The 26,321-nt window shown below is 41.0% G+C and overlaps 1 protein-coding gene across 5 annotated transcripts in view; it reads right to left on the bottom strand.

Moving 5' to 3' along the window:
• Positions 1-26,321, bottom strand: part of GRIA3 (glutamate ionotropic receptor AMPA type subunit 3) — a 274,208-nt gene that overhangs the window by 103,389 nt on the left and 144,498 nt on the right. For all 5 annotated transcript variants that reach the window (XR_004230616.1, XM_031944843.1, XM_003774737.3 and 2 more), the window contains exons 5-6: positions 13,255-13,308; positions 5,107-5,268 (exon numbers count right to left, since the gene is read on the bottom strand). Coding sequence is in view for 4 of the 5 variants with exons in the window: in XM_031944843.1 (XP_031800703.1) it covers positions 5,107-5,268; positions 13,255-13,308 (216 nt within the window). In the remaining variant the exon portion in view is untranslated. The remainder of the gene's footprint in view (positions 1-5,106; positions 5,269-13,254; positions 13,309-26,321) is intronic.

Here is a 26,321-nt window from a genome sequence, read left to right as displayed (position 1 = left end):
ATAATCTTGGCGAAGTCCCTTTTCTCTAGGTCTCAGTTTCCTTTTCAGTAAAATGAGGTGTGGGTCTTTAGGATAATAATAACGTATTTTTCTAGATCCCTTTATGATTCAGAAAGCATAGTCTGAACCATCCTGGGAGGAAGATAGTAAATAAATAATAATAACTATTATTATTATCATCATTATTACTTCTATTGTCATTATTTGGTAAATTTGGCAAGTGAAGAAATTGAGGTACAGGAAGGTCATGAACACAGCTAGTGAGTAACACGGAATCACAGAATTTCAGGATTGGAAGAGAACTCAGTAGCCACCTAGTCCAAAACATATTTGAAAAGGAATCATCGCTCTAACATCCAACACATGGTCCTAGAGCATTTAAATGCCAAGAACTAAGGAGATTAGGAAAAGCCTTTTGTATGACCTTTGAAGGAAGCCAGAGGTTCTGAGAGGCAAGGGTGAGGATGGAGAGCCTTCTGGGCATGGGGCACAGTCTGGGCAAAGGCATTGAGCCAGGAAGTGGAAGATAGAATTAGAAGAACAGCTAGTCAGCTAGTTTGGTTGGAAATGTAGAATGAGTCAAGAAAAGTAATTTAAAATGTTCAGGAAGCTAAGTAGGAACCAGATTGTGAAGGGATTTATGTGCCAATCTAAGGAGTATATATTTTTTTCCTAGAAATAATAGGGGGCCATTAAAGATATTTGCTTTAGGAAAATTATTTTGGCAGCCATGTGGAGGAAGAATTGAAGAGGTGAGAAGCTGGTATCTGGGAGTCTGATTAGGAGGCTATTGAGAGGTTATGAGGGCCTGTACGAGATAGTGGTCTGAGTGGAGAGTAGGGAACAAGAAATGTGGAAATAGAAGAGATGAGATCTGGCAACTGATTAGGGGTTGGGCCATGGTGGGGGGTCGTGAAGAGAAGTAAGTGTCAAAGATGAGTAGGGTTACAAAACTGGGGAGCTGAGAATATGGGGAATATTCCCTCCAAAGCATGTAGGGGTAGTTTTTTTCTGAGGCAGTTGGAGTTAAGTGACTTGCCCAGGGTCACACAGCTAGGAAGGAAGTGTTAAGTGTCTGAGGTCAGATTTGAACTCAGGTCCTCCTGACTTCAGGGCTGGTGCTCTGTCCATTGCGCCACCTAGCTGCCCTGTAGGTGCAGTTTTTAATGGGGAAGATACCATGTTCTGTTTTGGATATGTTTTATGTCTGGATATGGATATCCAGGCAAAGCAGACAATTGTTGAAGGGCTGGAGCTCAGGAGAGAAATTAGGGCTGGATATAGAGAGGTGGTAGTCATTTACAGCTGTGTGTTGTGTGTGTGCGTGTGTGTGTATGTGTGTGTGGGTATGTTGTGTATTGCCAGTTCCTTCCTTTTACTGACCTCAGTTTCCTCTTCTCTAAAATGAAAAATTTAGACTAGATGATCTCTAAGGTGCCCTCCAATTCTAAAGGTGGAGAAACAGTCTGGTAGAATATATAAAATAGCTGAGTTTCCTCATCCATCCAATAGGGATAATAATACCCATAGCACCTGCCTCACAGGGTTTCTGTGAAGGTCAAATGAGATTATATATGTATATATACATATATACACAAAATATATATGTATACTACATATCTAGCTACCTACCTCTATCTCTGTTTATCCATTCATCCATCTATCTATCCATCCATCCACACAATGCTTGAGAAACTAGAAAGTTGTCCAAATATATTCTCTTGGCCTTTTGATAGGGGAGCTTTCACTATATTTAGTCTGGATCCAAGCTCGCCATATTGAAATTTTTTTCCAGTCTTGATTTGTGACTCCAAATTCCAGCTCCTTCCTTGGGATCCTGGACTTCTAATCGGCGAACCTCATCAGGTGTTGCCTGGACACGGGCCCATGATTCTACCTGCCCTGCTACCAGGAGTGTGCCCTTCTTTCTTTCTCTCCCTTTGCCCCTGCTTTCCTTCTGCCTTTAGCCCCGAGAACAGTAATCAAATAGATGCTGCTGTTTCTGGAAAGGGACATATCACTCAATTATTTTTATAAATCCAGCCACTATTCCTGTCACTTCCACACTCCTCCTTGACCATCTCTTCCCTAAATGGGCCATCTCCCCCAATTAGATTTTCAGCTTCTTGAGGGCAAGGACTGCCTTTGCTTTTGTATTTGCATCCCCCCCCCTTCTGTGACTTTAAATTCTGCTCTCCTTCCACTGTGCTGGCTGCTGCCTTCTAAAGCTTCTATTTCCCAATGCTGAATGTGTAAGATAAAAAAGACCGAAAAAGAAACCTTGATAAAATGTGGCATAAATTAAGCATCAGGACTGTCATTTCAAGGCAATTTTTTCCTGAATAAAAAATATGGCACATCAATTTTTAAAGTGTGCTTTTTGTCTGATTGATAAATAGCGAGCAAGTTGAGTACAGAACAAATGCGTGCTGGGAGCTGTCCCTGTGCTTGGCTATTCTATTTCCCAAGATACTTGATGGAGTTTTCCTTGCTAAAGCCCATTTGCTGGCTCGAGCGGCTCCTACTGGAGGGATGTGAAAACTTCATTTAGCTACACCCTGACTGGGACCTGCTGCCACCTGGAAGAAGACAGGAAAGCTGTTGTTAAGAAAGGGAAGGGACTTGTCCAAAGCCATTCAGTGAGTGGAGGAGCCAAGCCTTGAGCCCAGATCTCCTGGTTCTGAGCGAGGTAAAGGCTGAGTGGCTTCCCAGTGGCTTCCTTGAATTGCACTGATGTCTTTTTTTTTTCTCCTGGAGCCCTTACATCTATATCCCAATTCTGAAATGTTCTCTTTCTTTTCTTATTCTTTCCTTTTTTTAAAGTGGGATCATTGCTCTAGAGCCAGAAAGGACCTCAGAGGCCATCTAGTTCAACCCTCTACATTTTGGAAATGGAGAAACTGAGGCCCAGAGAAATGAAGTCAATTGCTCAAAGTCTCACAAAGATCAGAAAGCTAGAATTGGAACGAACTTCAAAGGTGGATCAATCTACCCTCCTCATCTTACACAGGCTCAAACAGACCAAGGAAAGGGAAGGGACTTGCTTGAGGTAAGTGGCAGTTTAGGATCTGAACCCAAGTCCTTTGATTTCCCTTCTCTTTCTGTTCCATATTCCCTACCCTTTCTCACACGCATTCAAAGTGGTAAAGCAGCGAATAGTGCTGGGGGAGTATGCTTGTGATACGGAGGATCAGGGCATACACTATTTTAAGCAAATTTATGTGGTGGAAGCAGGAGGAGGGAAGAAAGAGAGAGGGGATGAGAAAGAGAGTTATACAGAAAAAGAGAGGAGAGATAGAGAGAAGACAGAGAGAGAGGGAAAGAAAGACAGAGACAGAGAGACACAGAGAGTGGAGGGAGGGCAGAGAGAGACAGAGAGAGGACAAAGAGATAGATAGATAGAAACAGACAGAGAGACATAGAAGAGAGAGGACAGAGAGATAGAGAGATAGATAGATAGAGAGACAGAGACAGAGAGACAGAGAGACACAGAGAGAGAGAGAGAGAGGAGAGAGGACAGAGAGAAAGACAAAGAGAGAGACAGAGATAAGAGACAGAGACAGAGAGAAAGAGATAGAGACAAAGACAGAATTAATGAATTTCTATATCCCTCTCTTTTAAAAACACAAATAGTGCTATTTTGGAATAAGCCTCAATTTCAAATATAAATGGCTTCTCTCCTCTCTTCTCCTTCCCTCCCCCTCCTTCCCCTGCTCTCTCCTCTTTTCCTATTCCCTCTCCTCCTTTCTTCTCCCATTTTCCCCTCTCCTCCTCTCCCCTCTCCTCTCCTCTCTTCTACTCTTCTTACTTCTCCTTTCCTCTCCCTTACATATTCTAGGTACCTATGGGAAATGGCTCATGCTTACAAATGCACTTGTCCCACAGTTGTCCTTTTCCACAGTCAACTGATGTTTCTTCCTACCTGTGCTTGTAACAACGTTTGAAATTAAGCCTTTTACTGATTTGTATTCTAAATTGCAACAAAATGCTTCCCCCAATACTTGGTATATAAAAATTTGGATTTGCACAAAAGACAAATTGGGTGAGAAAGGGGTGTTAATCCTGCTCACAAAAGGTAATTAATTTGACTTTCACAAAAGGTTCTATTAACCTGTAACCTGCCTTGCTGGTCTGAAAAAAGGATTTACTTTCAAAAATGGAGTTTATTTGAAATTTTTCTGGCATGTTCTGATTGTGGAAAGATAGGCACATCTATACTGTGATGAGGGCTTGTAAACACCTTTCTTTTCTTCTCTGGATTAGGGATTGTGGGGAGGGGAAGGAAGATCTGGCTCATTTTTTCCATATTTTCAGGGCTCTGGAAAAGTTGGATGTAAATTGACTATCAGAATGGAATCCTCTTTTCTACCCATTAGATTCTTTAAAAGAAATCCAGATTTGGAGTCCCTTTGTAATGTGAATACTTAGCCCTGACTTGATCTATATATAGCCAGATATTTATATATCATGCTTTTTACATGGAGATGGACCTGTCTGTCTCAAAGATGCACATTTGTGGAAGCTTTTAAAGTTGCATTTTAAAATTTTCAATATTTCCATCTTTATTCCAGTAAAATGAACAATCTAGGTAATGCTGTTATTTAAAACAGATTTTTGCAGGCAGGAAAACATTTTGGCTGCCCCCATGCATAGTGAGCCAACCTACTCTGCATCAGCCCTAAATTTATCTGGCTTCTCAGAGATTCATGGGACTTATTAGCACACAAAGCGATCACATAAATAATGGAAAATCTAATTTGCTGTTTCAGTTCATCAATCTTCCCTACCTATTCGCCCCCCTTCTTGTAATGAATATTCTAAATTGTTATGAGCAGATTACAAATTAAATTCATTTAAAAAAAGGTTAGTCAACTTATTCCTAATGCTGGATGATATTATAAAGGAGAAAGGGCATACAGTTATTTGGTTTAGATTTAGGGATTCAAGTTGGGATCCCAACATCTGTGGCTATGTTTGAGCATTAGGAGGGCATTTCGGCAGGGATATTTCGAGACCTGGCTACTTGGTCTGGGCAGTTAATGGGAAGGAATCATTATGGAGGGCAAACTTGGTAGGCTAGCTTAAGTTTATATTAGACATCCTTACCTTCAAGGGAGAATTCTTGGCTTCTGGAAACTCTCTTTCATCCAGTCTCACCCAGCGCTGTATGAACTGCTGAACCATGGGATTCTCATTGTTCACGATCTGGAATCCTGTAATGTTGGCACCCCCATGCATGACTCTTTCCAGCACAATGTCCGTGAAGCCCTGAAGACACATGGAGAAAAGGGATCAAAATGGTGGCAGGATGACACGGACTCTGGCAGGAATGGACATCTACTTGGAAAAGCCCAGCTGTAGACTTTGCCTCTGAAGCTGAAGATGGGATCCAAGGACGTGCCTCCTGCTAATGTATCTGGTAATGAATGTGGGTTCAAGTTTAGATTGCCAACTTTAATAAAGATATGAATTTGATTCTAATACCAACTCTGGAAGAAAGTATCATCCCCATTATCCAAATGAGGGAACAGAGGTTCTAGGAGAGAGGACTTGCTCAAAGTCTCACAGCTAGAAGGGGCAGATCTGGGAGTTAAGCTTAGATCTGTGGACTCCATCTGTTTTTTTTCCTGTTCTATGTTCTCTTTAGTCCCTAGAAAATAGTGAAAAATTAAGGACCCTAGATTATAGGAATCAATTGAATCTATCTTTGACATGCCAATTATGAGAAATGATTTTTGATTGTTTTGTTTCTAGTTATAGGACATCACATAGGTTTTAAACTACTTATAAAGACTGATTTCATCATTGATATTTTGTGAAATCCTTGTCTGATGATCAGTGAGTAGCCATTCCATAGGAGGTCAGGCTCACCAGTTCTCCTTGCAGAGGAAAATAAAAGAATCGGGGGAGTTGGTTTTATTGTGTCTAAAGGTAATATTGTGGGACACTTGGTCATTTCATATTATAGTGCTTATGTTAAGCATTTGTAAAATAATAAAAATAATTTTAGTTTTTATGCTAAGATTTATTACAGAGGATGAAGAGGTACAGAAATTCTACAAGGGAACTTGCTAAAAACCTTCCAAATTAACTCAGCATATATTTTTAATACTTAGTGAATTCAGTGGAGAGGGGAACATGGAAAAGATGGTGAAAAATACATAGGAAAACATAGTTTAGGAATAAGAAATAAGAGCAGCTAAAGAGTTGCCAACCACACAGGTCTTTTAAGCACTTTATTTTCTTTACAAAGAGTCAGGAGATACTGTATATGACAAATAACAAATAACGTTACCGAAATTAAATCCGATTATATTTTAACTGACAGAAAATTATTGATTACTAATGTGGGAGTTATTTCTGAATCAGCTATCTATATATAGTCAGACCACTGATTTATTACAGCAAAGATCAAAATCAATACCAAAGTAGAAGGGAGAATAAAAAAGACAATATAGTATGCAATAGAGGCAACTCCATCACGACCTGTTTAAACCAGATGTTGATGGTGAAAATAGGAAATGGAAAAAAAGACAGACACGGACACATACTGTCATTTCTTAAAGATGTTTAAGAAATCTTTAAATTTAAGCAGTTGCTCTAGGTAGGCTAGAAGAGACTAGAAACTACCCCAGTCATCAAACATTTGATCTTTTATTGCACTTAATAGCATTTTTCCAATTACATGTAAAGATAGTTTCCAACCTTCATTTTTATAAGATTATGAATTTTTCTCCCTCTTTCCTTTCCCTTTTCCCTGCCTGAGACAGTAAGCAATCTGATATAGGTTATATATGTAAAATCATGTTAAATATAGTTTCATATTCATCCTGCAATGAAAGTAGAATCAGAACAAAAAATAAGAAAGTGAAGATACTACACTTTCATCTGTATTCAGACTCCACAGTTCTTTTTCTGGATGTGGATGGTATTGTCCATCACAAGTCTTTTGGAAGCATCTTTGGATCATTGCATTGTTGAGAAGAGCTAATGTTGTTATTGAGTACAATGTTTTCCTGGTTCTGCTCACTTCACTCAATATCAATTCATGTAAGTCTTTCCAGTTTGCCCTTGATCTTAACAAGCAGAGAGATAGGACAGCCATGGACAAACCCAAGTTAGAATTAATTGCTTATAAAAAATTATGGAGGAAGATGGTAGAATATTTAGAACAATATCACCTCACAAAACCAAGAAACAATGGAAGAATGGAGGTAATGTAAATTTATAGAAAGTTTTATGAGAGACTCAACTAAGCCAAATCAACTTAAGGCTTTGAAGGATAAAACTGGAAGGAAGTCAATGAGCAGATGAAAAATGGAAAAGATCTGTAAAGATTTCTACAGCAAATTCTTTTCTCCATCAAGGACAGAAGAAACATCACATTTGGCTTTTAGCATTATTGTCCCTATGTGCTATTTGAGAAAGTAGAAATGACCCTAATTAAAATGATAAAGTAGTGATTGGACTAGACCAAATATATACAGAGCAGGTTTGTGTTAGATATAATCAAATTTTGTGGATGTCAAGGAATTGTTTCTCAAGATAAGTGAAAGAGGGAAGAAAATGAAAAACTTGAGAAAATATAGACCTTATTTTTTTTTTATACAAAAAGGGTATGTGCATAAGAAAATATCAGTAACTTTGACCCAAATGGCCATTTTTCCCAACTTTTCAAAATTTACAAATGAATAACCTACTTAAGCATTGTAGATTTGAGAAGGAAATGTGTGGGCATTTAAAAAAATTGTTTATTTTATTAGTACTTCGAAGCGTTTTTTCATATTGCTGTTACTAGTTTGCATTTCTTCTTTTGAAAGCTTTTACATCCTTTAACCACTTATTTATAGAGCGATCTTATTTTTTTCCCATTTATTTGTAAAATTTTATTATTTCTTTTTATCATTTAAAAACGTTTTTGAATTTCCAATTCTCTCTCCCCTTTAGGCTCTCCCTCATTTACTGAGAAGGGAAGCGATATGATACCCATTATATATGAAATCAATGCAGGCACTTTCAAATGACATTCTACCACATACCATATCTTTATAGTTCTCCAACTGAATGAAAATTATAGAGTATAGAAATCCTACTCTGCTTGTTTTGTAGAATAAAAAGCCTTCTTAAGACTCTTAAGGCATTCCTGTTTGTGGATGACATTATGATTGCAGCAAATCAGAACAAAAGAATTCAATCTAACTAGTCACATAGGAAAAACCAAGTAGATGAGGAACGCCTGTTTTTCAGATTATTATAGGGAGTTGGATGAGTATCCAATAGGGCTGGGCTGGTACACACACATCACACACACACACATACACACACACACACACACACATACACACACACACATGAAAGATATTATAGATAGATTATAAGCTGGGACTAGCAGGAGAACAGGTTAGATTTCCTTTGGGAAACTGTGTGGCAGTTTTAATAATCCAAGGTTCCCTCTGAAACAAAGGTCTACTTTAAAGCATTTTTTTCTGGTGAAATTGTATGGCTGATAGTCAGAAAATATTTTAGTTTCTGAAGAATTCAAGTTGTGGGTCACTCCATTGAGTGAGATACGTGGTGGGTATGTTAAGGCTGTAACTGCAATATATGTTTTGATGTATTTCAATCGCATCTGATTCTTCATGACCCGATTTGGGATTTTATTGGCAAAGAAACTGGAGTGGTTTGCCATTTCGTTCTCCAGGTCATTCTGCAGCTAAGGAAGGATTAAGTGACTTGTCCAGGGTTACTTAATAGTATGAGACCAGATTTGAGACTCAGATTTGAGTCTTCCTGATTGCCAGCCCCATGTTTTATCTACTGCATAACCTAGCTGCTTGTAGTATACTGCCAATGGGTTATTATCAGAAGAATAGGATTAGAAAAGGAGGAAAGCTGGTCATGTAGCTAGAACAAAAAGTGACTAATAAAGACCTTATGTGCTCTACTAGTCTCCATGTCATGTCAAGCAATCTAGACGGAAATTCCAAGCGTGTTGAGTAGATCCTTTGTAAAGGATTGATGGAAGGACATGGGCAAGAGTCACACAGGATAAGACAGCATGAATGAGTTGCAATCTGAGCCACTGGAGGCAATCACTGTGTTGATGAGATCATAGCATTCTTCCAAGGTTGGCCTACTTTAATGGTTCACTGGGGCATGGAACTGACTTTTCATTCTCTAAGATTTGTCAAAAGAAGTGCGAATTTGGCAGATCTTCCTAAGCTAGACAGGTTTTAAGCCTCGGCCTGGCAACAGATGGAACCTAGCATCCAAGGAACAGTCTAAGCAAAGGGCTAAAAAGCTGGTCAGCAAAGAATTGGTTACAGGGTGAGGAGCTTTTCAGTGTTAGAAACATCACGAAGACATCGAAGTTCCCGCAGGGCTATGAGCTAGGTTTTAGTCCAGGGGTCCTGAGTCCTGGAGAAGTCCTATGCTTTGTTATGTCTATCTGGTAAAATCTATGGACCACTTATCAGAAGAGTGTTTATTGCCTGCATTCGTGATTAAAGGAAATGCTAAATTTCAGCTGGTAATTAGTGTAAATGAGGATGCAATTTATTTCCCATCTAAGTTTACAGACTCTCTGAAATCTGTTCATAGACTGTGGACCCCAGATTAAGAATCCCTGCAATAGAAGGAAGATCCCTGAAATACTGATGTAAGTGCAGACATTTCTCACCTCTGAATGTTTCTTACCTCTACAGAAAAAGGCTATTGGGTAAAAACAACATCACTAAGGGTAATTAGGTCTATACAACCAATGGTATAAATGGGTTATCACTAGTCAAATGGCTCCACAGTGGGTGGTTTACGGCATCGGGGGGAATCTGGCTATTAACAACTCGTTAGGAAATGATATTGGTTAGGGCAGGGGTCTTCCCTCTTTTTGATGATGGGGGGGGGGAGATCTGGCCTCTCACTATTTTTCTTGAGCTAGTGGGGAAGAGAGGAACAGGAAATAGCCCACCAAATAAACAACCTGGGGAAGGCTCCAGGGTGTCCACTTTGGGCCTGTTGCCAAAAACCTGACATAGGGTTTTGGTTTCTCCTCAGTGGGCAACTGATGGGTCCCCCCTGCTGCCCTGAAAGCTCACATTTGGGATTTGTTCTCTACTTAAATGGATTCTTTGAATGATGGCATTTGGCGTCATAGCCTTGGAATGCTAGACAACATGCACAAGGGAGTAAGAGAGAGAAAAGGGTGGAGAGGAGGGGGAAAAATACCAATTGCATCCTAATTTATCTGAGTAGGAGGAAAACGAAGGCGACAGTGTTCCGATGGTATGGAGGGATGTTTCTCACTGATTTATCAGGCAGGGAGGTATTATGTTCTTAATTCTTCTGCTAAGCTGTCAGGAAGGAGCAAACCTCAATATGGTGTCATAATAACCCTTTGTATTATCTCCGGAGTAGTGCCAAACCCAAGGCAGCAGCTAACTGTACCTCCATTCTCTGGTTGGAGATGAAGAGGAGAGGATACGGGAGGATTACACCTTGGAAGGCACTTTAGAGGTCAGCTCACATGATTGCTCCACTTGACAGATGAGGGAACTGAGGGGCTCAGATGCGTGAGGTGATTTGCTAAAGGTCTGTAGCAGAGACAGGGTATGAACTCAGGTCTTTGGAATCAGAGATTCCTAGATCAAGAATTGGAATTGTGAACTGATCCAATCATTGTGGAGAGCAATTTGGAGCTTTACCCAAAGGGCTCTAAAACTTTGATCCAGCTAGGTCTGTATCTCAAAGAAATCAAAGAAAAAAAAGGGAAAGGAGTCATATGGAGAATAATATTTATAGCAGCTCTTTTTGTGGTGGCAACGAATTAGAAATTGAGGGGGATGCTCATCATTTGGGGAATGGCTGAGCAAGCTGTCGTGTATAATTGTGATGGAATACCATTGGGTTATAAGAAATGATGAGCAGGACAGTTTTGGAAAAAACCTGGGAAGCCTTATGTGAACTGATCCAAAGTGACGTGAGCAGAACCAAGAGAGCATTGTACATAGTAACAGGAATCGTGCACGATAACTGGGGATGACCCAGCTATTCTCAGCAATACAAAGCTCCAAGCCAATTCTGAAACTTCCATAATGAAAAGTGCTATCCGCCTCCAGAGAAAGAACTGATGAGATCTGAATGCACACAGAAGCAGACTGATTGTGTCTGAATACATATTTAAACATACTGAATACCTCTCTCTCTCTCTCTCTCTCTCTCTCTCTCTCTCTTTCTCTCTCTCTCTCTCTCTCCCTCCTCCCTCTCTGTCTCTCTCTCTGTCAGTCTCCATCTGTCTCTGTGTCTTTTTAAACTTTATTTTTCTTGAGCGTTTTTTCCCCTTAGGATAGGAGATCTATGTTTTCTTTCACAACCTGACTTTTATGGAAATGTTTTACATAACTTCACATGTAGTTTCTTAATTGGGGGTGGGGACAAGGGAGAGAACCTGGAACTCAAAAGTTTTAAAAATGAATGTAAAAAAATTGCTTTAAATGAAAGGGAAAATATTATTAAATAAATTTTAAAAATGGATATTAAAATTGTTTTACATGTAATTAGAAAAAAATGAAAGAAAGAACTGGAAGGGAACTCAAGGGTCATCTAGCCTTTCTCCCTTATTTGATAGAGAAAGAAACCAAAGTTCTAGTTTAAGTCACTTGTCTGAGGACACACACTCAGACCTCAGAGCCAGGATTTGAACCCAAGTTTGACCACATAGCTAATGACCTTTCTAGCATATCATGACACATCTCTCTTATCTTGGGATAGAGGGCCCCAGAAGCAAGAAGTCTGTTGCCTTGAATACTTGAGTTAGGCAGTACCAGCTAAGCCGTACCAACTAAGTGGTCATTGAAAGACCTCTTCCTTCTACATAAACATTATTATTGAGAACTTTGGGCCTAGCAGGAGCTACTGAAGTCATTTGGTACCCTTGTTCATCCTATGGGCCTAAAAAGTGTTTTTTTCAGATTCAGTCACTTGCAAGGCAGCAAATGGCTTAAAAATCCTGAAAGTGTGATAGGCCTGGATCTAGAGCCAGCAGGGGCCTTGGGGCCAACACCCTCATTTTGCAGGAGAGAAAACTGAGACTAGTGAGCTTAAATGATCTATCTGCTCAGGGTCACATAGCTAGAAAGTGCCCGAGGTAGCAAAGCTGAATAGGTTCCTCATTCGGATGATAGGACGATAGCGCCTTGACTTCCCTATCTTACAGAGTTGGTAAAGGGAAAAATGCTTTGCAAACTTTGCTCTGACAGAGAAATGTGAGCTTTTATTAGTAGAATGTCAAAAGGCAATTATGGGGCTGGATCTGGACCTAATGAACCTTTGGAAAGAAAAACCATTATTTTGGGAGGTGGGAAAGATCCAGCTCTTCCTTTTCCCAAATCCTAATTAAACAAAGCTGCTCCACCCCTTGTCTCTACATCCCCACTCAGGCCCCAGAGTCATCTTAACTTGGAGGCGGGCAGATCTCCATTTCTCCCACAGATACCCTAATCTTTTCTAATTCCTGACCAAGAGTAGTGGGAATCCCCCATAGAGAAATGCTTTGTGTTCCTAAGAGTTATAGGAACTAGCTCAAGAGCTAGGAGGCTCCTCAGAGGCCATGTTATCTACTCTTCCCCTATTTTACAGAAGAGGAAACTGAGGTCCAGAGAGAGTAAGGGACTTGTCCAAGCTCCTACACAAACTCAGAGATCTAGAGCTGAAAGGGCCCTCAAAACCCATTTATCTAGTCTAACCCTCTCATATCATGGAGGAAGAAATTGAGGTCTGACATTACGCAACGATTTGCCAAGGTCACACAGCTAGTTCAGGAGCGGGCAATGGTGCCGTTATACCAATTCCGAGTAATCCTCCATGACTGACTCCCTGAGCACATGGCCCTTTTTATCTAGGGACACTAAGCTATGTCTCTGCATCTAATCTAGGTAGCATAATGGAATTACTTTGGTAGGGGCTTAACATTTAAAATCCGATTAGGCTGATCAAAGTTGCATTTAAGAAGCTGTAAACTAATAGAAATAAACTATCAAATTATTTTTCAGATTACTTGAGCTTATGAGCTTCCCAGTTGAAACAAAAACAGCATAACTGAGGACAAATGGCTATTACATGTAGCTCCTGGTATTCAGTGAAGTCATTTTTCGAGATCAAGGACAGTGGGGTGCTTGATGGGGTTCACCCTGGCTGATTACTGCTCATGTAATCATGCCGGAATTGGTAGACAGGTACATTTTAATTGAGTGTCCTTACCAGATTAGCCAGCATGTAGTGATAACCTCTGGAGTGTTTCCCCAGGATTACTACCTGTAGAAAAGAGAAATAATAAAGATTGGTTAAGCAAGGAAGGTGCCCTCAGGATTTCGGAGAGCTGGGAAACAACAATAATCATGTTAATGTTAAACCCACCTAATACATCAAAATGCTGGAGTTTTCCAGCTTTACGACCAGATTTTAAGTGCTTCCTATGTGCCAAGCACCACGCTGCACTCCTACTGTGCTGGATCTCCATTTGTGATTAGCACTTTCTGCACACAATGTTTTTTGAATTGAATTTGAAAAATGATAGCACGTGGTTTGCAGGTCTCTTAGCCATATATATAATACAATGTCCATATGCTATGCTATATTAGGGTGCTTTGTGCCTATGTCACATCTCCCCACCAGACTGTAAACACCCCCGAGTCTTGATTATATTTGGGAGAGTCCCTCTTCCAACACTCGGCATAGGATTTTATTCACAGCATACAACTCATGTCTGTTGAGTTTTTGTTACTCACCTCTTCAGGCCTCATCAGTAAGATAAGGGGATTGGACTAGATGGCTCCTGAAGTCCCTTCCAGCTCTAGATCTAGGATGCTATGAATGACTCAATCAGTGAACCAGAATCCTAAAATAACCTGAATCCTCTTAGACTTTTAAGGGGAAAGAGACAAATTTTGGAGAAATTATTTTTAGAAAGTGGAATAATAGCTAGCATTCATATAGAGCATCAAGGCTTAGAAAACTATTTACATATACTGCCATTTTTGATCCTTAAAACAACCCTTGATGGTGCTTTTATTATTCTGTTTTACAGATGAGAAAACTGAGGCTGAGAAAGGTTAAGTGATTTTTTTCCCCAGGGTCACTAGCCAGAGAGTATTTGAGACAGGATTTGAATTCAGGTCTTCCTGATTCTAGGTCTAGTATTTTATCTTAAAAACTAGCATTTATATAGCACTTTAAGGTTTTTGCAAAGCACTTTACAAATATCCCCTCATTTGATCCTTACAACAATCTGGGGAGATAGGTGCTGTTATTCTCCCTAATTTACAGATGGAGAAACTGAGGCAAATGGGGTTATATGACTTGCCCAAGATCACAGAGCTAGTTAAGATTTGAATTTAGAAAGATGAGTCTTCCTGATTCTAGGCGCAGTACCCTATCCACTGCAGCACCATCTCATTGCCTCAGCTAGCATTTATACAATGGTTTAGATTTTGCCAGGTGCTTTATATCCATTGTCTTATTTAATTTCACAATGAGTGCCCTGCAAAGAGCTATATATTACATTAAGAGATAAATGAGTGATAGAGACCCTAAAGTACAGCGGAGGAAGAGAAGGTGAGATAATTTTGGATGAGGGTTTGCAAGTAAACCTCTCTGGAAAAGCAGATATTTGAGCTGGGCCTTGAAAAACAGGTAAGGATTTCAACGTCATGGCAACGTTAGAAACACACAGGTTGGACTGGGTCTGCTTCTCAATGAATTTTAATCCAGGCTCATTTTTTCTTTTACTATTTAGCTATACCCATAAGAGAGAGTTAATGAAAAATTTAAAAATGCTTTGCTTATTTTTCATGCTTCTATTATATAAAACGGTATAATTGGGGATATGTTTATTTGGCAGCTTGCAAGAAATATCACTTGCAGACACAGTTTCTTAAGTTGTTGCGGCATATTTAATGGTGGGTCCGAAAAGGGACATTTGAGCAGTAGATTTAATCATCAGTTGAACCCAGTTCTTTTCTTGCTTTGCCAAGAAGAGGAACAAGTTCTCTCTGAGCATAGGGACCCCTAGAAATCAGGCTGAGCCTGGAGGGAAGTCAAGTCAAATCAAAACCAACAGCTGGTTTTCATAATACTTTAAAGTTTACAAAGTATTTTTCTCACATCCATGTGACAGTTCAGGCAGCAGAATGAATAGTATACTGGCCTTGGGATTGGGAAGTCCTGGATTCAGCTTCCTAGTTTAGTTAGTGTCAGACCTGAGGTCAAAAAGACTTGAGTTCCCTATCCGTATCCAGAGAGAGAACAGTGGGAACTGAATGTGGACCACAACATAGTATTTTCACTGGTTCTGTTGTTTGCTTGCATTTTACCTCATTTGTTTCCTTAGTGATCTGGTTTTTCTGGTGCAGCATGATATTTGCAGAAATATGTACAGAGGAATTACATATGTTTAACATCTATTGGATCACTTGATGTCTATGGGAGGGGGTGGGAGGAAGGGAGAGAAAAATTAGAACACAAGGTTTTGTAAGGGAGAATGTTGAAAATTATCCATGTATATATTTTGAAAATAAAAAAAGCTTTAATTAAAAATTATCTATAAAGAAACTAGATGTAAAAAAATTAAATAAATTTTTTCTGTTTCTACCAAAAAAGACCTGAGTTTAAATCTTACTTCAGACATTAACTAGTTATAAGATCCTGGGCAAGTCACTTAATGTCAGGTTGCCTCAGTTTCCTCATCTGTAAAATAGGAATAATAACAGCACCTACCTTGCAGAATAAAATAAGATATTTGTAAAGTACTTTGAAAACCTTAAAGTGCTACATTTATGCTATAGAGAATTCATATTATTTTTATTGTTGCTATTTGAGTTATTTGTATTCTATTTTATACATTTTTTATTTTTTCCATTTTCAAAAAAATTCAAAGTCCAGAACATTGATTTCCCCCCCACACCCCCATCCCCCCAAAGCCATGTATAAATGTGGACTGGATTCAACTATTGCCTTGGTTACTATTAAGAGCTGTGGCTAAGGGGAGTCAGAATTCTCAGGGTCAGTGTCAGTCGAAAATGGTGGGCACCAAGCTGTGATGGCTGGTATGTGTTCAGAATAGTTGATAAATGCGACAGGGGGAAATTATGGAAGATTTAGATGGAAATCCATTGTCTAAAGGAAATGTCATTTTCTCCGCAAATATGTTTTGAAGGAAAAATGTCACAGTTGAGTTACTGAGGTTGATACAGTAGCATGATGTTAAGAAAGGCAATGACATTTGAGGGAAATGGACTCTAGAAGTCACATGGCTCACTCAGTGGACACAACTGGGTTTGGGGGTGGGGTTCAATCTTTGATTCCTCTGGGCTGGACTTTAGCTGGCTACTTAAAAGCACTGGATTTGGAGCCAGGGGGCAAATGTTTGAAGCTTGGCTCAGCAGTTTACAGACCCTAGGCAAGCTTTTCCCCTCTGAGTCCTAGTTTCTTGCTTTTCAAAATAAGGGGACTAAATGGCATCTGAGCTTCCTTTCAGCTCTAGATCTAGGATCCTCTGTATGTCTTTGGGCAATTCCTTCTTGTCTCTGAGCCTCAGTTTCCTTATTTGTAAAAATGAAGGGGTGGGGCTGCATCTCTGAGGGCCCCTCTAGCTTTCAGTTCTGATATTCTTACTGACAAGACGAGTCTTTGTTGTTGTTCATGTTTTATTCTGGATGTTTTCTTGCTTTCAGAAATTTGCAAGCAAACTACCCCAGTGGTCCTCTCAAGAGAGACACACAGACCCTCCGGGATGGGCAAGCATCTGTTTTTCCAGTTTCACATTTGGTGGAGTTTTTTTTTGTGCATGTGTGGAAATGTGTGTGTCCTCCCTTTCCCCCCATGCTCCATCTGTCATGCAAAGAAGTACATTTGCAGACTGCAAGTGGGGTAGGACTCGCGATTCATGTGGGAATCTACTTCATGGAAGTAAAAGGGGGATTTATATTTCAAGATGGAGCCAAACCATTTCTCTTCGGCAAAGGTCTTTCACGAAGGTAGCATCCTGACTTCCAGGTTAACTACGTCTTGTGGGGTGGATTTCCCAGGGTTTGGGGATACATTTATGTTTATATGCATACATGTATTGTATTATGCATATGGATATACAGTTATTCATGTATGTGTGTTTGTGTACATATTGCTAGGCTCATCGATCACATTACAAGCCATCGAGTTCAACTCTTTCATTTTACGGAAGTGGAAACTGAGGCCCAGAGAGGTAACTTGTTCAAGGTCACACGTAGGATCCTAGATCGAGAACTACAGAGGATCTCAGAGGCCAGCTAGATCAAACCCCTTTCTTTTACAGAGGAGGAAACTGAAGTTTAAGTTCACATATATGTCTTACATGTATATGTGCTAAAAATAAGATTTGAAATCAGATCCCAAGACTAAGTTCAGTGAGAAAGTTTGGCACTATTTTCACTGCACATACATATGTATAATAATAATAATAATGGCTGACATTGATTCCCGATTAGTATCATTGTCTCTTTTGAAATGATTATTAATCTGGTAGATGTCAGGAAATCTGTCAATGTAATTTATAGCTTCTGATAAAGTATTTCAGACTATTATTATGCAGAAGATGGAGAGATGTGGACTGGACAGTATAAATTCAGTTGGGTTGGATGGTTGGATTTAAAGAGTAATTGTTTATATTTCAATGTCAACATGGCCGAAGGTCTCTATCGGAGCGCCCGAGGGACCCGTCCCTAGACTTATGCTATTTAACATTCTTATCAATGACTTGGATAGAGACATAGGCGACATGCTCATGAAATTTTCAGATGACGTAAAGATAAGTTAAAGATATAAACACACTGGCAGACCGGCTAGAAAAAGCACTGGACTGAATCTAATAAGATGACATTAAATATTGCACTTGGGTATGAAAAAAAAAAGAAATTTTGCTTGGATGGAGGAATTGTGGTCAGACTGCAATTGTTTTAGGAAAAAAAGATCTGGGTGTTTTAGTAGACTGCAAGCTTAATATGAGTGAGCGATAGGATGCGGCAGCCTTTGCTCTGACCCAACCTTGTCTGGAGCGTTGTGCTCAGTTCTGGGAAACAGAGTTTGAGAAGGACATTGATCAATTGGAAAATGTCCAGAGGAAGGCATCCTGGAAAGTTAAGGGTCCTGAGTCCATGTCATATGAAGATCAATTCTCTGCCTAGAGAAGAGAAGAAATGGCAGGAGGGCCTGGCCTGCGTTCTAGCTCTCTCCAGGTATCTGAAGGACTGCTGTATGCAGGGGAGGATGAGATTTGTCTTGCTTGGTCCTAGAGGGCAAGACCAGGAGGGGAATGTGGAATTTTAAAGAGGCCATCTGAAGTATCACATCGGAAAAAGCTTCCTGCCAGTTGGTGCTGTCCTAAAGTAGAATGGGATGCCTGGAGAGGTGGTGGCCGCTTCTTCTTTGGAAGTCTTTGAGCAGAGGCTGGATGCTTACTTGTCAGCTACATTATAGTGCATAGATTGGACTAGATGGACCAGATCGATCCCTAGAAGTTTGCACATGTGGGGATCCTTTGTATTGCTTTAATATGTAAAAGGGGTACCAGCCCTGAAGTCAGGAGGGCCTGAATTCAAATCTGGACTCAGACACTTAACACTTTCTAGTGATGTGATCTTGGGCAAGTCACTTAACCCCAATTGTCTCAGCAAAAAAAAAATATGTAAAAGGGACTTGACAGCTCCTTTCTCCTTTGATTCTTATAATAGCCTGGCAGTAGCTACTAGGAGTATTAGCGCCCCTATTTTCCAGATGGTGACATGGAGCTTCTGAAGGATAAAGGACTACCAAGCCCTGTCAGTATCTCTTGTGGATTTTCAAGCCAGCTCTCCTCTGACTTCAAGTGCAGAATCCTTTCCGCTCTACTTGGTAAGGATGTGACATCGATGTTTTTAATAGGCTTTTTCTTTCATAATCATAGATTCTTTTTTCTTTTTAAAAAAGATCTTTGATTTCTTTACTAAATTTTTTTTATCACTGTCATTATTATTATTCCCAATGGAGGCTAATGAGTGCATGTATTACCCTTCCCAAATAACAGTTGCATTGTAACAAGAGCCTTCTAGAAAGACAATGCCTTGATGTCAAAGAAGAAACTTGATGGAAGTTCAGAGCTGAAAAGGACCTTATCCAATCAAGTCACTTTACATATAGGGAAGCTGAGTCTCAGAAGGCAAAAATGAAAACTTGTCTGAGATGTATTAGTATAACTCCAACTCATCACTCCCTGTTGTGTCATTTTCTATTTATATGTCCTGACTCGACTGCCCTCCATCTAGATTGGAAGCCATGGATGAGCAGAGACTGTATATATCTTTTTACTCAGAGGTGGCGTAAGAGAGGGCACTGAGCCTGGAGTCAGGAAGATGACTTCAAATTTGAATAACTTATCCTTCTATCTCTTTCTCCTTCTCTTTCCCATCACAGGTAATTTGGAGAGGGAATCTCTTCTCCTGATCACAGGGAGGAAATGGGCAAAACAGAGGCATGTAAAATGAACAATATTTTAAATTTATATTAGTAATTATGATTAAATTATGCTTAATTATTAAACAAAAGAACATTAGATATTACTGTGATGAATGGTCTCTATGTATTGACACTTGATAAAAATAACTACATGGCTAGTTCTTCCTTATTCCCATGGTTCTCTTTATGGCCTATGAACATTTCCTGACCTAATGCTCTTATGGCACTGTGCCAGGCACTGAGGCTACAAGCGTCCCTGCTTTACAGTCAAGTCCCAAATCTACATAAAGACTTAGAGGATTTTCAAGCTAAGCATACTACTGATATAACTGGAAGTAGGGTCAACTTTCTTAATTCTTGAGTTTCTTTAGTCTTTCCTCTCCACCCCATCCCCTGTTACCTCTTCCAGCAGATGCCCACACAAGTGTCCTCTCTCCTTCCCTCTAATTTTATATATCTATCTATTGGAACTTTCTTTCTTGCCTACAAACATGGCAATGTCTCCCCTGGCCTTAAAAATCTCATTTGACTCTACTGTCCTCTCAAGGCATCATCTCCTCTCTTTCACAGCCCAACTCAAAAAAAGTTCATTCGCCCATTTTTCCTCCTTTCACTCACTTCTAAGACTTTGCAGTCTGGCTTCCAATTTTATCACTCCACTGAAACTGCTCTTTCTAAATGTACCAATGGTCTCTGAACAGATCCAATGAGGTGAAGCCTTCTTAGCCTCTGTAGTCTTTAAAAAATATCGATGCTCTCTTTTTTCTGGCTGCGTTCTTTCTCGGAGTTTTTCTGTCTTGGTTTGCCTCCTGCGTAAGTCACCTCCTTCCTTTGTTGGCTCTTTATCCATGACCTGAAAGAGGCTCTGTCCTGGGTCCTCTCCTCTTTTCTCTTGGCATTCTCACGTGGTAAGCTCATCAGCTCCCATGGGCCTAATTATGAGCGTTGAGATCTAGATATCTAGCCCATGCCTCTCTCGTGTCCTAGTCCCACGTTGGCAACTGCATTTCCCAGTGGATGGTCTATAGACATTTCAAACTCCACATGTACCAAACGGAATGAGCTTTCACTGCAGATCCATCCCTCTCCCAAGTTTGCCTAATTCTGTAGAATGTACTTCTAATCCCCCAGGGTCACAACCACAGTCACCCTCTATTCCTCACTTTTACTTTTACTGCCCCTATATCCAATTAGTTGTTGTTTTGTCGAGTCTCCTTCCACAACATCTCTTTCGTTTGTCCCCATATTTCTACTCACATTTTGGACCACCACGGCCAGATTGCCAAATCCTGCTTGTTTCCTAGTTGAACAGCAAAGGTTTGGCAAACAGAAGACGTGGCTTTGAGTGTCAGTTTTGTCAGGGAATTACTGTAAGATTATGGGTAGGTAATTTCCCCTTTCTGAGCTTCAGTTTCTTCCCTGTTCTGCCTTACTTTAAAGATCTAATATGAGGATCCCATGAGCTAATAACTATGACATACAATGCCATGGAATAATTGCTCTAGAGCTGGAAGGAACCTCAGAGGAATCTAGTCCAAACCCTCATTTTACAAAGGAGGAAACTGAAGTCCAGAGAAGGAAAAGAGAAACACTTTTAATGGCTCCACAAGATGGAGGTGGGCGCTGGTCAAAGCCCAGGCTATGTTCTGATTGGGTCAGTGCTTTCTCCTGCCTCCTGCTGGCAAAAATGTGGGGCTTGGGGTCAGTTATGTGAGACAGTGTACACTTTCCCTTTTTCTTTCCCTTCATTCTTTTTTCTCCTATTTTGACCTTCATCCAATGAAATAGAACTTTTGTGTTCCCCAGTGTGTTCAGGACCAAGGACAATTACAGTATGAGTTCAGAACTTTGGTCAGAACGCTTGGAAGGAGAATGCTTTTAAGAAGCAAGGATTTTATTGGCCATCAGTATCCTTTCCAATGGCTATTGGGGGGCAAACCTAAGGAAGGGGGATTGCTTTTTTCAGAATTACCGGCTTTTAAGGCATGAAGAAAGGAGAAGTGTCTCCTCAGCAGATGCTTTTCTTTTCTTCCCTTCTCTTCCCTGTCTTTTCCTATTTCCCCAGTACTCTGAGGATCTGGATTTTGCAGAATTCCCTTCTTGTCAGGGCTCAAGAGCTCTGGCTCCTACACACAGGGTCAGGCGCTGCAGGCAGAGGTGCCCAGGCCTGGCAGACATAGACACGGACTCCGAGTCCCCTGGCTTAAGCCTCTGAGCTGTGGTTCGACAGGCTGCAGTGGACACTGTGCTTGGGGTTATATAACATCACGACTGAGAGGAAGGACAGTTTTCTGGCTATGGAGACAATCTTGCTGGGCAGTAGGCCAGTGCTTTCTCTTCAACAGGCTAGGGAAGGAGAAGCCTATAACTCTTGTTGGGGGGGGGTAGTGAGGAGACAAATGAGATGTCTCTCCTTCCTCCTTGCTGAAAGGCGATGACTGAGGACTCAGGGCTAGGCCCACTGTCACTAGTTATGGATGGAGGTTGACTGCCCCACTGGGACTCTCTCTTACCACTCCCTATAGTTACCACTGAGGGGCTCAGTCACAGTCGCCATGGCAACTGATGAAGGCAGGGGCTTGGATGGGCAGTTGGAGTTTGAAGGATTGCTGTACGCCAGAGAACCAGAGCTCGGAACACAGCTGGGGCCTGGGATGCTGAGGCTCCTTTCTTTTCTCTGTGGCTCCAAAAAAGCCTGGTGCAGAGACAGTTGGCAAGCAACAATTGGTTTTGTTTTGGATACCGAGGGAGAGGGGGCCAATGGAGCTGGAAGAGTTAAAGCAGAACTTTGGATTCTAATTGGAAATGGGGAAAGGGTGCCACCAAAGACCCTTATATTTGGGATGAGAAATCCATGGTTAGAGGTTAATTAGCCTCATAATTGATCTCCCTGCCTCTAATTCGAACCAGATGCCAGACTCTAAAGCCCATTTCCAGCCACATCATTCTTCTCAAGATGCTTATAGATCCTATTACTCAGAGCCACAGGATTCTTATAAGTCCTATTGCTCTATAAGTCCTCTGTTTGATCTCTCAGCTCCTCACAAAATGACTTGTGCTTACTTCCCAGTCTTATTGTGTATTACTTCCGCTCATTCACTTTTACCATCCAGCCAACTCAGCCTACTTGTTCTGCATATATGACATCCCCCCCCCCCCCGTGCCTTTGTGCAGGCTGTCTCTCTTTCTTGGAACGTACTCCTGCCTTACCTTCACCTCTTAGAATCCTTAGCTCCCTTCAAAACCCGGTTCCAGCATCCCCTTCTTTCCTGATCTGTCAGTTACCAGTTCCTTCCCTACTCAAAAATGATTTTGTGCTTACTATGTATATATTTTTAATTTACTTATCTGTGTAACCCAATAGAATATAAGTTGCTTGAGGTCAGGGACTCTTGGGTCTGGCACAATGCTTGGCACACAGTAGGTACTTTAGAAATAATGGTGGATTGATTGGTGACTGGCTAAACTCTCTCCTTTGCTTCGCAGATTATTTCCATCTCAGCTTTTCCCTTGCTTTGAGATAGGAGAGCAACGTTTTTTTGGTTTGTATTGGTTAAGGCAAGCTATGAAAACTTCTTTTCACTAATAAAAAAGCTCCTTTTCTCTCTTCTTCCCTACCCCCCCATACTCATTTTTCATATATCTCAGGTATAACTGGAGCTGGAAAGTTCAGTGTGTTAAAAGAACTGGAGTCATAAGAAAAATAATTCATTTAATTCTGTTTTGGAGAAGGTTTCATAAAAATGATCATTAGCTGATCGAGTCCTAGATTGTGAGTGTTGGAAGGGACCCAGGCCAACCCTAGACGAGACATACAAGTTCACTGAGACTCAGGAAAAGAAAGACTTAACCAAGTTTCTTAGCTAGCTAATAGCAGAGCTGGGTCTCGAGCCATGTGTCTGGTGCTTTTCCACTGCACCAGATGGATGGGAACCAAGTGTTTGGAGCGCAAGGTATCACTGGACTTGGATGCTAGGTGGACCCTAACTTCAGGCAGTGTTTAGGCAGGAAAAAAACAGCCTTGTAAGGGCTGGATTTGTAAATGGAAACCTTTAAAATGATCAGAGCAATATTTCAGGTCCTGAAATGGCTATGTGAAAGGCCCCCAAAGCAGTGGGATGGGCTTGAGCCATTTCCACTGGCTGAGCAGGTAGGTTCCCATGTCTGCTGGGTCAGCTTCTCCCTCCTGAAACCTGCCTCGGATGATGGAAAGGGGTTAAGGGCTATTATAGTTTCCTGGCTCAGGGAACACACTCTCCCTAGCTCTTTATTTTTTCCTCTCCACTTAGGAAATTAGGTGCAGCAACTCCGTTTAATTATAGTTCTCGGTATTTGTCGAGCCTCCCTCTCCAAGGAGCTTAGAATACCTGATAGCACTGCTCTGATTCATCCCACCACTGTCCTGGCCTGGCAGGGCAAATGGAGCGAGCCAGTGGGAATTTCCTATGTCACCAATGCAGCCACTAAAGCAGGAAGGCTGAGGAGCTGTCCAAAGTCACAGACTGCCCTTGCTGTGCGAGCCAGCCTGGAGTTCTCTGTTTTAGACCAGTAGGCACTCAGGTACTTACTGGAGATTATAGGATCCCAGATCTATAACTCTAAGAGACCTTAAAAGTCATAGGGTCCAATCTCTTCATTTTACAGATAGGGAAACTGAGGTCCAGAGAGGGGTAAAGTGATTTACCAAAAGATTCTAGATCTATAACTAAGGGATCTTAGAAATATCTGGTCTAACAGTGTTGTTTTATAGATGGGGAAATTGAGACGCAGGGAGCAGAGTTACCCAAAGTCACAATAAATCACGGATCTAAAGCTCAAAGGGACTTCAGAAGATATCTTAGTCTAACGTCTTCATTTTACAAAGTAGGAAATTGAGGCCCCGAGAGGGGTAAAGTGATTCGCTCAAGGTGCCAGAAGTAGTAAGTGGCGGAGTTGGTACCTTCTGATTCTGAATTCAACAGTCCTATTCCTCCATACATATTCTATAGTCTGGCTGAATGGGACTATTTTCTGTCCCCAGGATAAAGCCCTATCTCACTGCTTTTGCTCACTCTTTCATCCTTTCTACCTGGTGAATTTTTCTCCATTATTTAAAGCCTCACTCAAACGCTCTCTTCTCCTGGAAGTCTTCTGAGTAATGGACAAAAGACAGACCACAAGGCTAAGAAAATCAGGGTTCAAGTCCCACCCTTACATACTAACTGTAAGACTACAAGTTGCAGATGAGTTGTCGATCTGTATTGGTAGAGAGAGCTCACCTATGGGTAATTCCCTAGACTCATGGGAAATCCCAGCTCCAGAACAGACAAAAATGAAATATTATTAAGATATATATATATATATATGTATACACACACACACACACACACACATATATATATATATGTATACACACACACACACACACACACACACACACATATATATATATATATTTATGTCCTCCCTTATCACCACTAAGCTTTACAAGGACAGGAACTGCTGCCTTTTCTAAACTCTATTTCTCCATCAGTACTCTGTATAGACTCAGCACTTAATAGGTACTTATTGAACAAATGACTGAATTGGATGAGGGAATGGTATTCATTGCTCCACTGAGCATCACTTGTATCCTGGCATTGGGGGATTCACTCCACTTTTTGAATGAATGGAAAAGCATTTATTAAGCACTTAAGTATGTGCTGGGTACTTACCATGTGCTAAACACTAAGGATATGAATATTAAAAGAAAAGTCCTGGAGCTTCTATTCTGTTAAGGAGAGACAATGCCTCTCTGGAAATGGGGACCAGATGAGGGGTAGAAATGGTGGAATTTAGACAGATGGTAGTGAGATGGCCGGAGGGCATGGTTGATTGGGCTGTGAAGCTGAAGCGTGGTCTGGAGTCAAGGGACAGCCAGAAGCTTGTTTGTACATGCACAGTCCCCAATCACTTGGATTGGTCCTTAGGGAGGGTGTTCCAAAAACGAGTTGGACTAATTTCTCCAAGGACTAGGGCCTGGAATCCAGGCAGAGGTAGTCTGTCCATTCTGGACTGGGAGGGGTAGGATTGCCGCTGAGGTTTCTCTGCTCTGGGTTAGATAGCCTGGTGACTCTCCAAAACTCCCGCTACTCTGTGGGAATGGGATGCCCCACGGCTGGACCATCATTCAACTGAGCAATGGTTGTGTGGGTGAGCTGGGGGTAAGCTAGCCCCACCTGGACCCGAACAAGAATTCTGTCTGCCACACACCTGACGAGTGCTCATTCAGAGCTCCCCACTACTTCCCATGGCAGCCCAATCCATTCTCGGGCAGCTAATTGTAAGGAAGCTTTTCTTGACATCAAGCCTAAACCTGCAACTTCCTCCCATTGATCCTGGCTTCATCCTTTGGGGCCAAGTGAAATACATCCTTCTTTCACAGGACAGTTCTGCAGATACTTGAAAACAGCATCAAGTCCCTCTGAATATATAAGAAATCAGAAAGCCTTGGGTTGGTATGAACCACCAGAAGAGGTTATGATAGGGGTTTCAAGTCTCAGTTCTGCTACTAAGTGAATGACTTTGGGAAAATAATTTTACTTCTTTGTGCCTCAGTTTCCCACTCTGTAAAATGAAAAATTTGGACTCAACTATCTTTGTGCTGTCTGGATCTTCTCTAATTTATATCCAATGATCCTACTTGGCTCTGGCATTCTGGATCTCCTCATATTATTTTTTTTCTTGGCTTGCGATTTCTCGAAGCTTTCCAGAAGGGCACTCCAGATGTCCCAGCTCAGCTCCTGGAACTCTCGGCCCCTCGAGCGGCAGCCGATGGCTTTGGTAGC

This window comes from Sarcophilus harrisii, chromosome X (assembly GCF_902635505.1).
Source record: "Sarcophilus harrisii chromosome X, mSarHar1.11, whole genome shotgun sequence".
Lineage (NCBI taxonomy): Eukaryota > Metazoa > Chordata > Mammalia > Dasyuromorphia > Dasyuridae > Sarcophilus > Sarcophilus harrisii.
The sequence above is the reverse complement of the archived record's forward strand: the minus strand, read 5'-3'. Positions and strand labels throughout refer to the sequence as shown.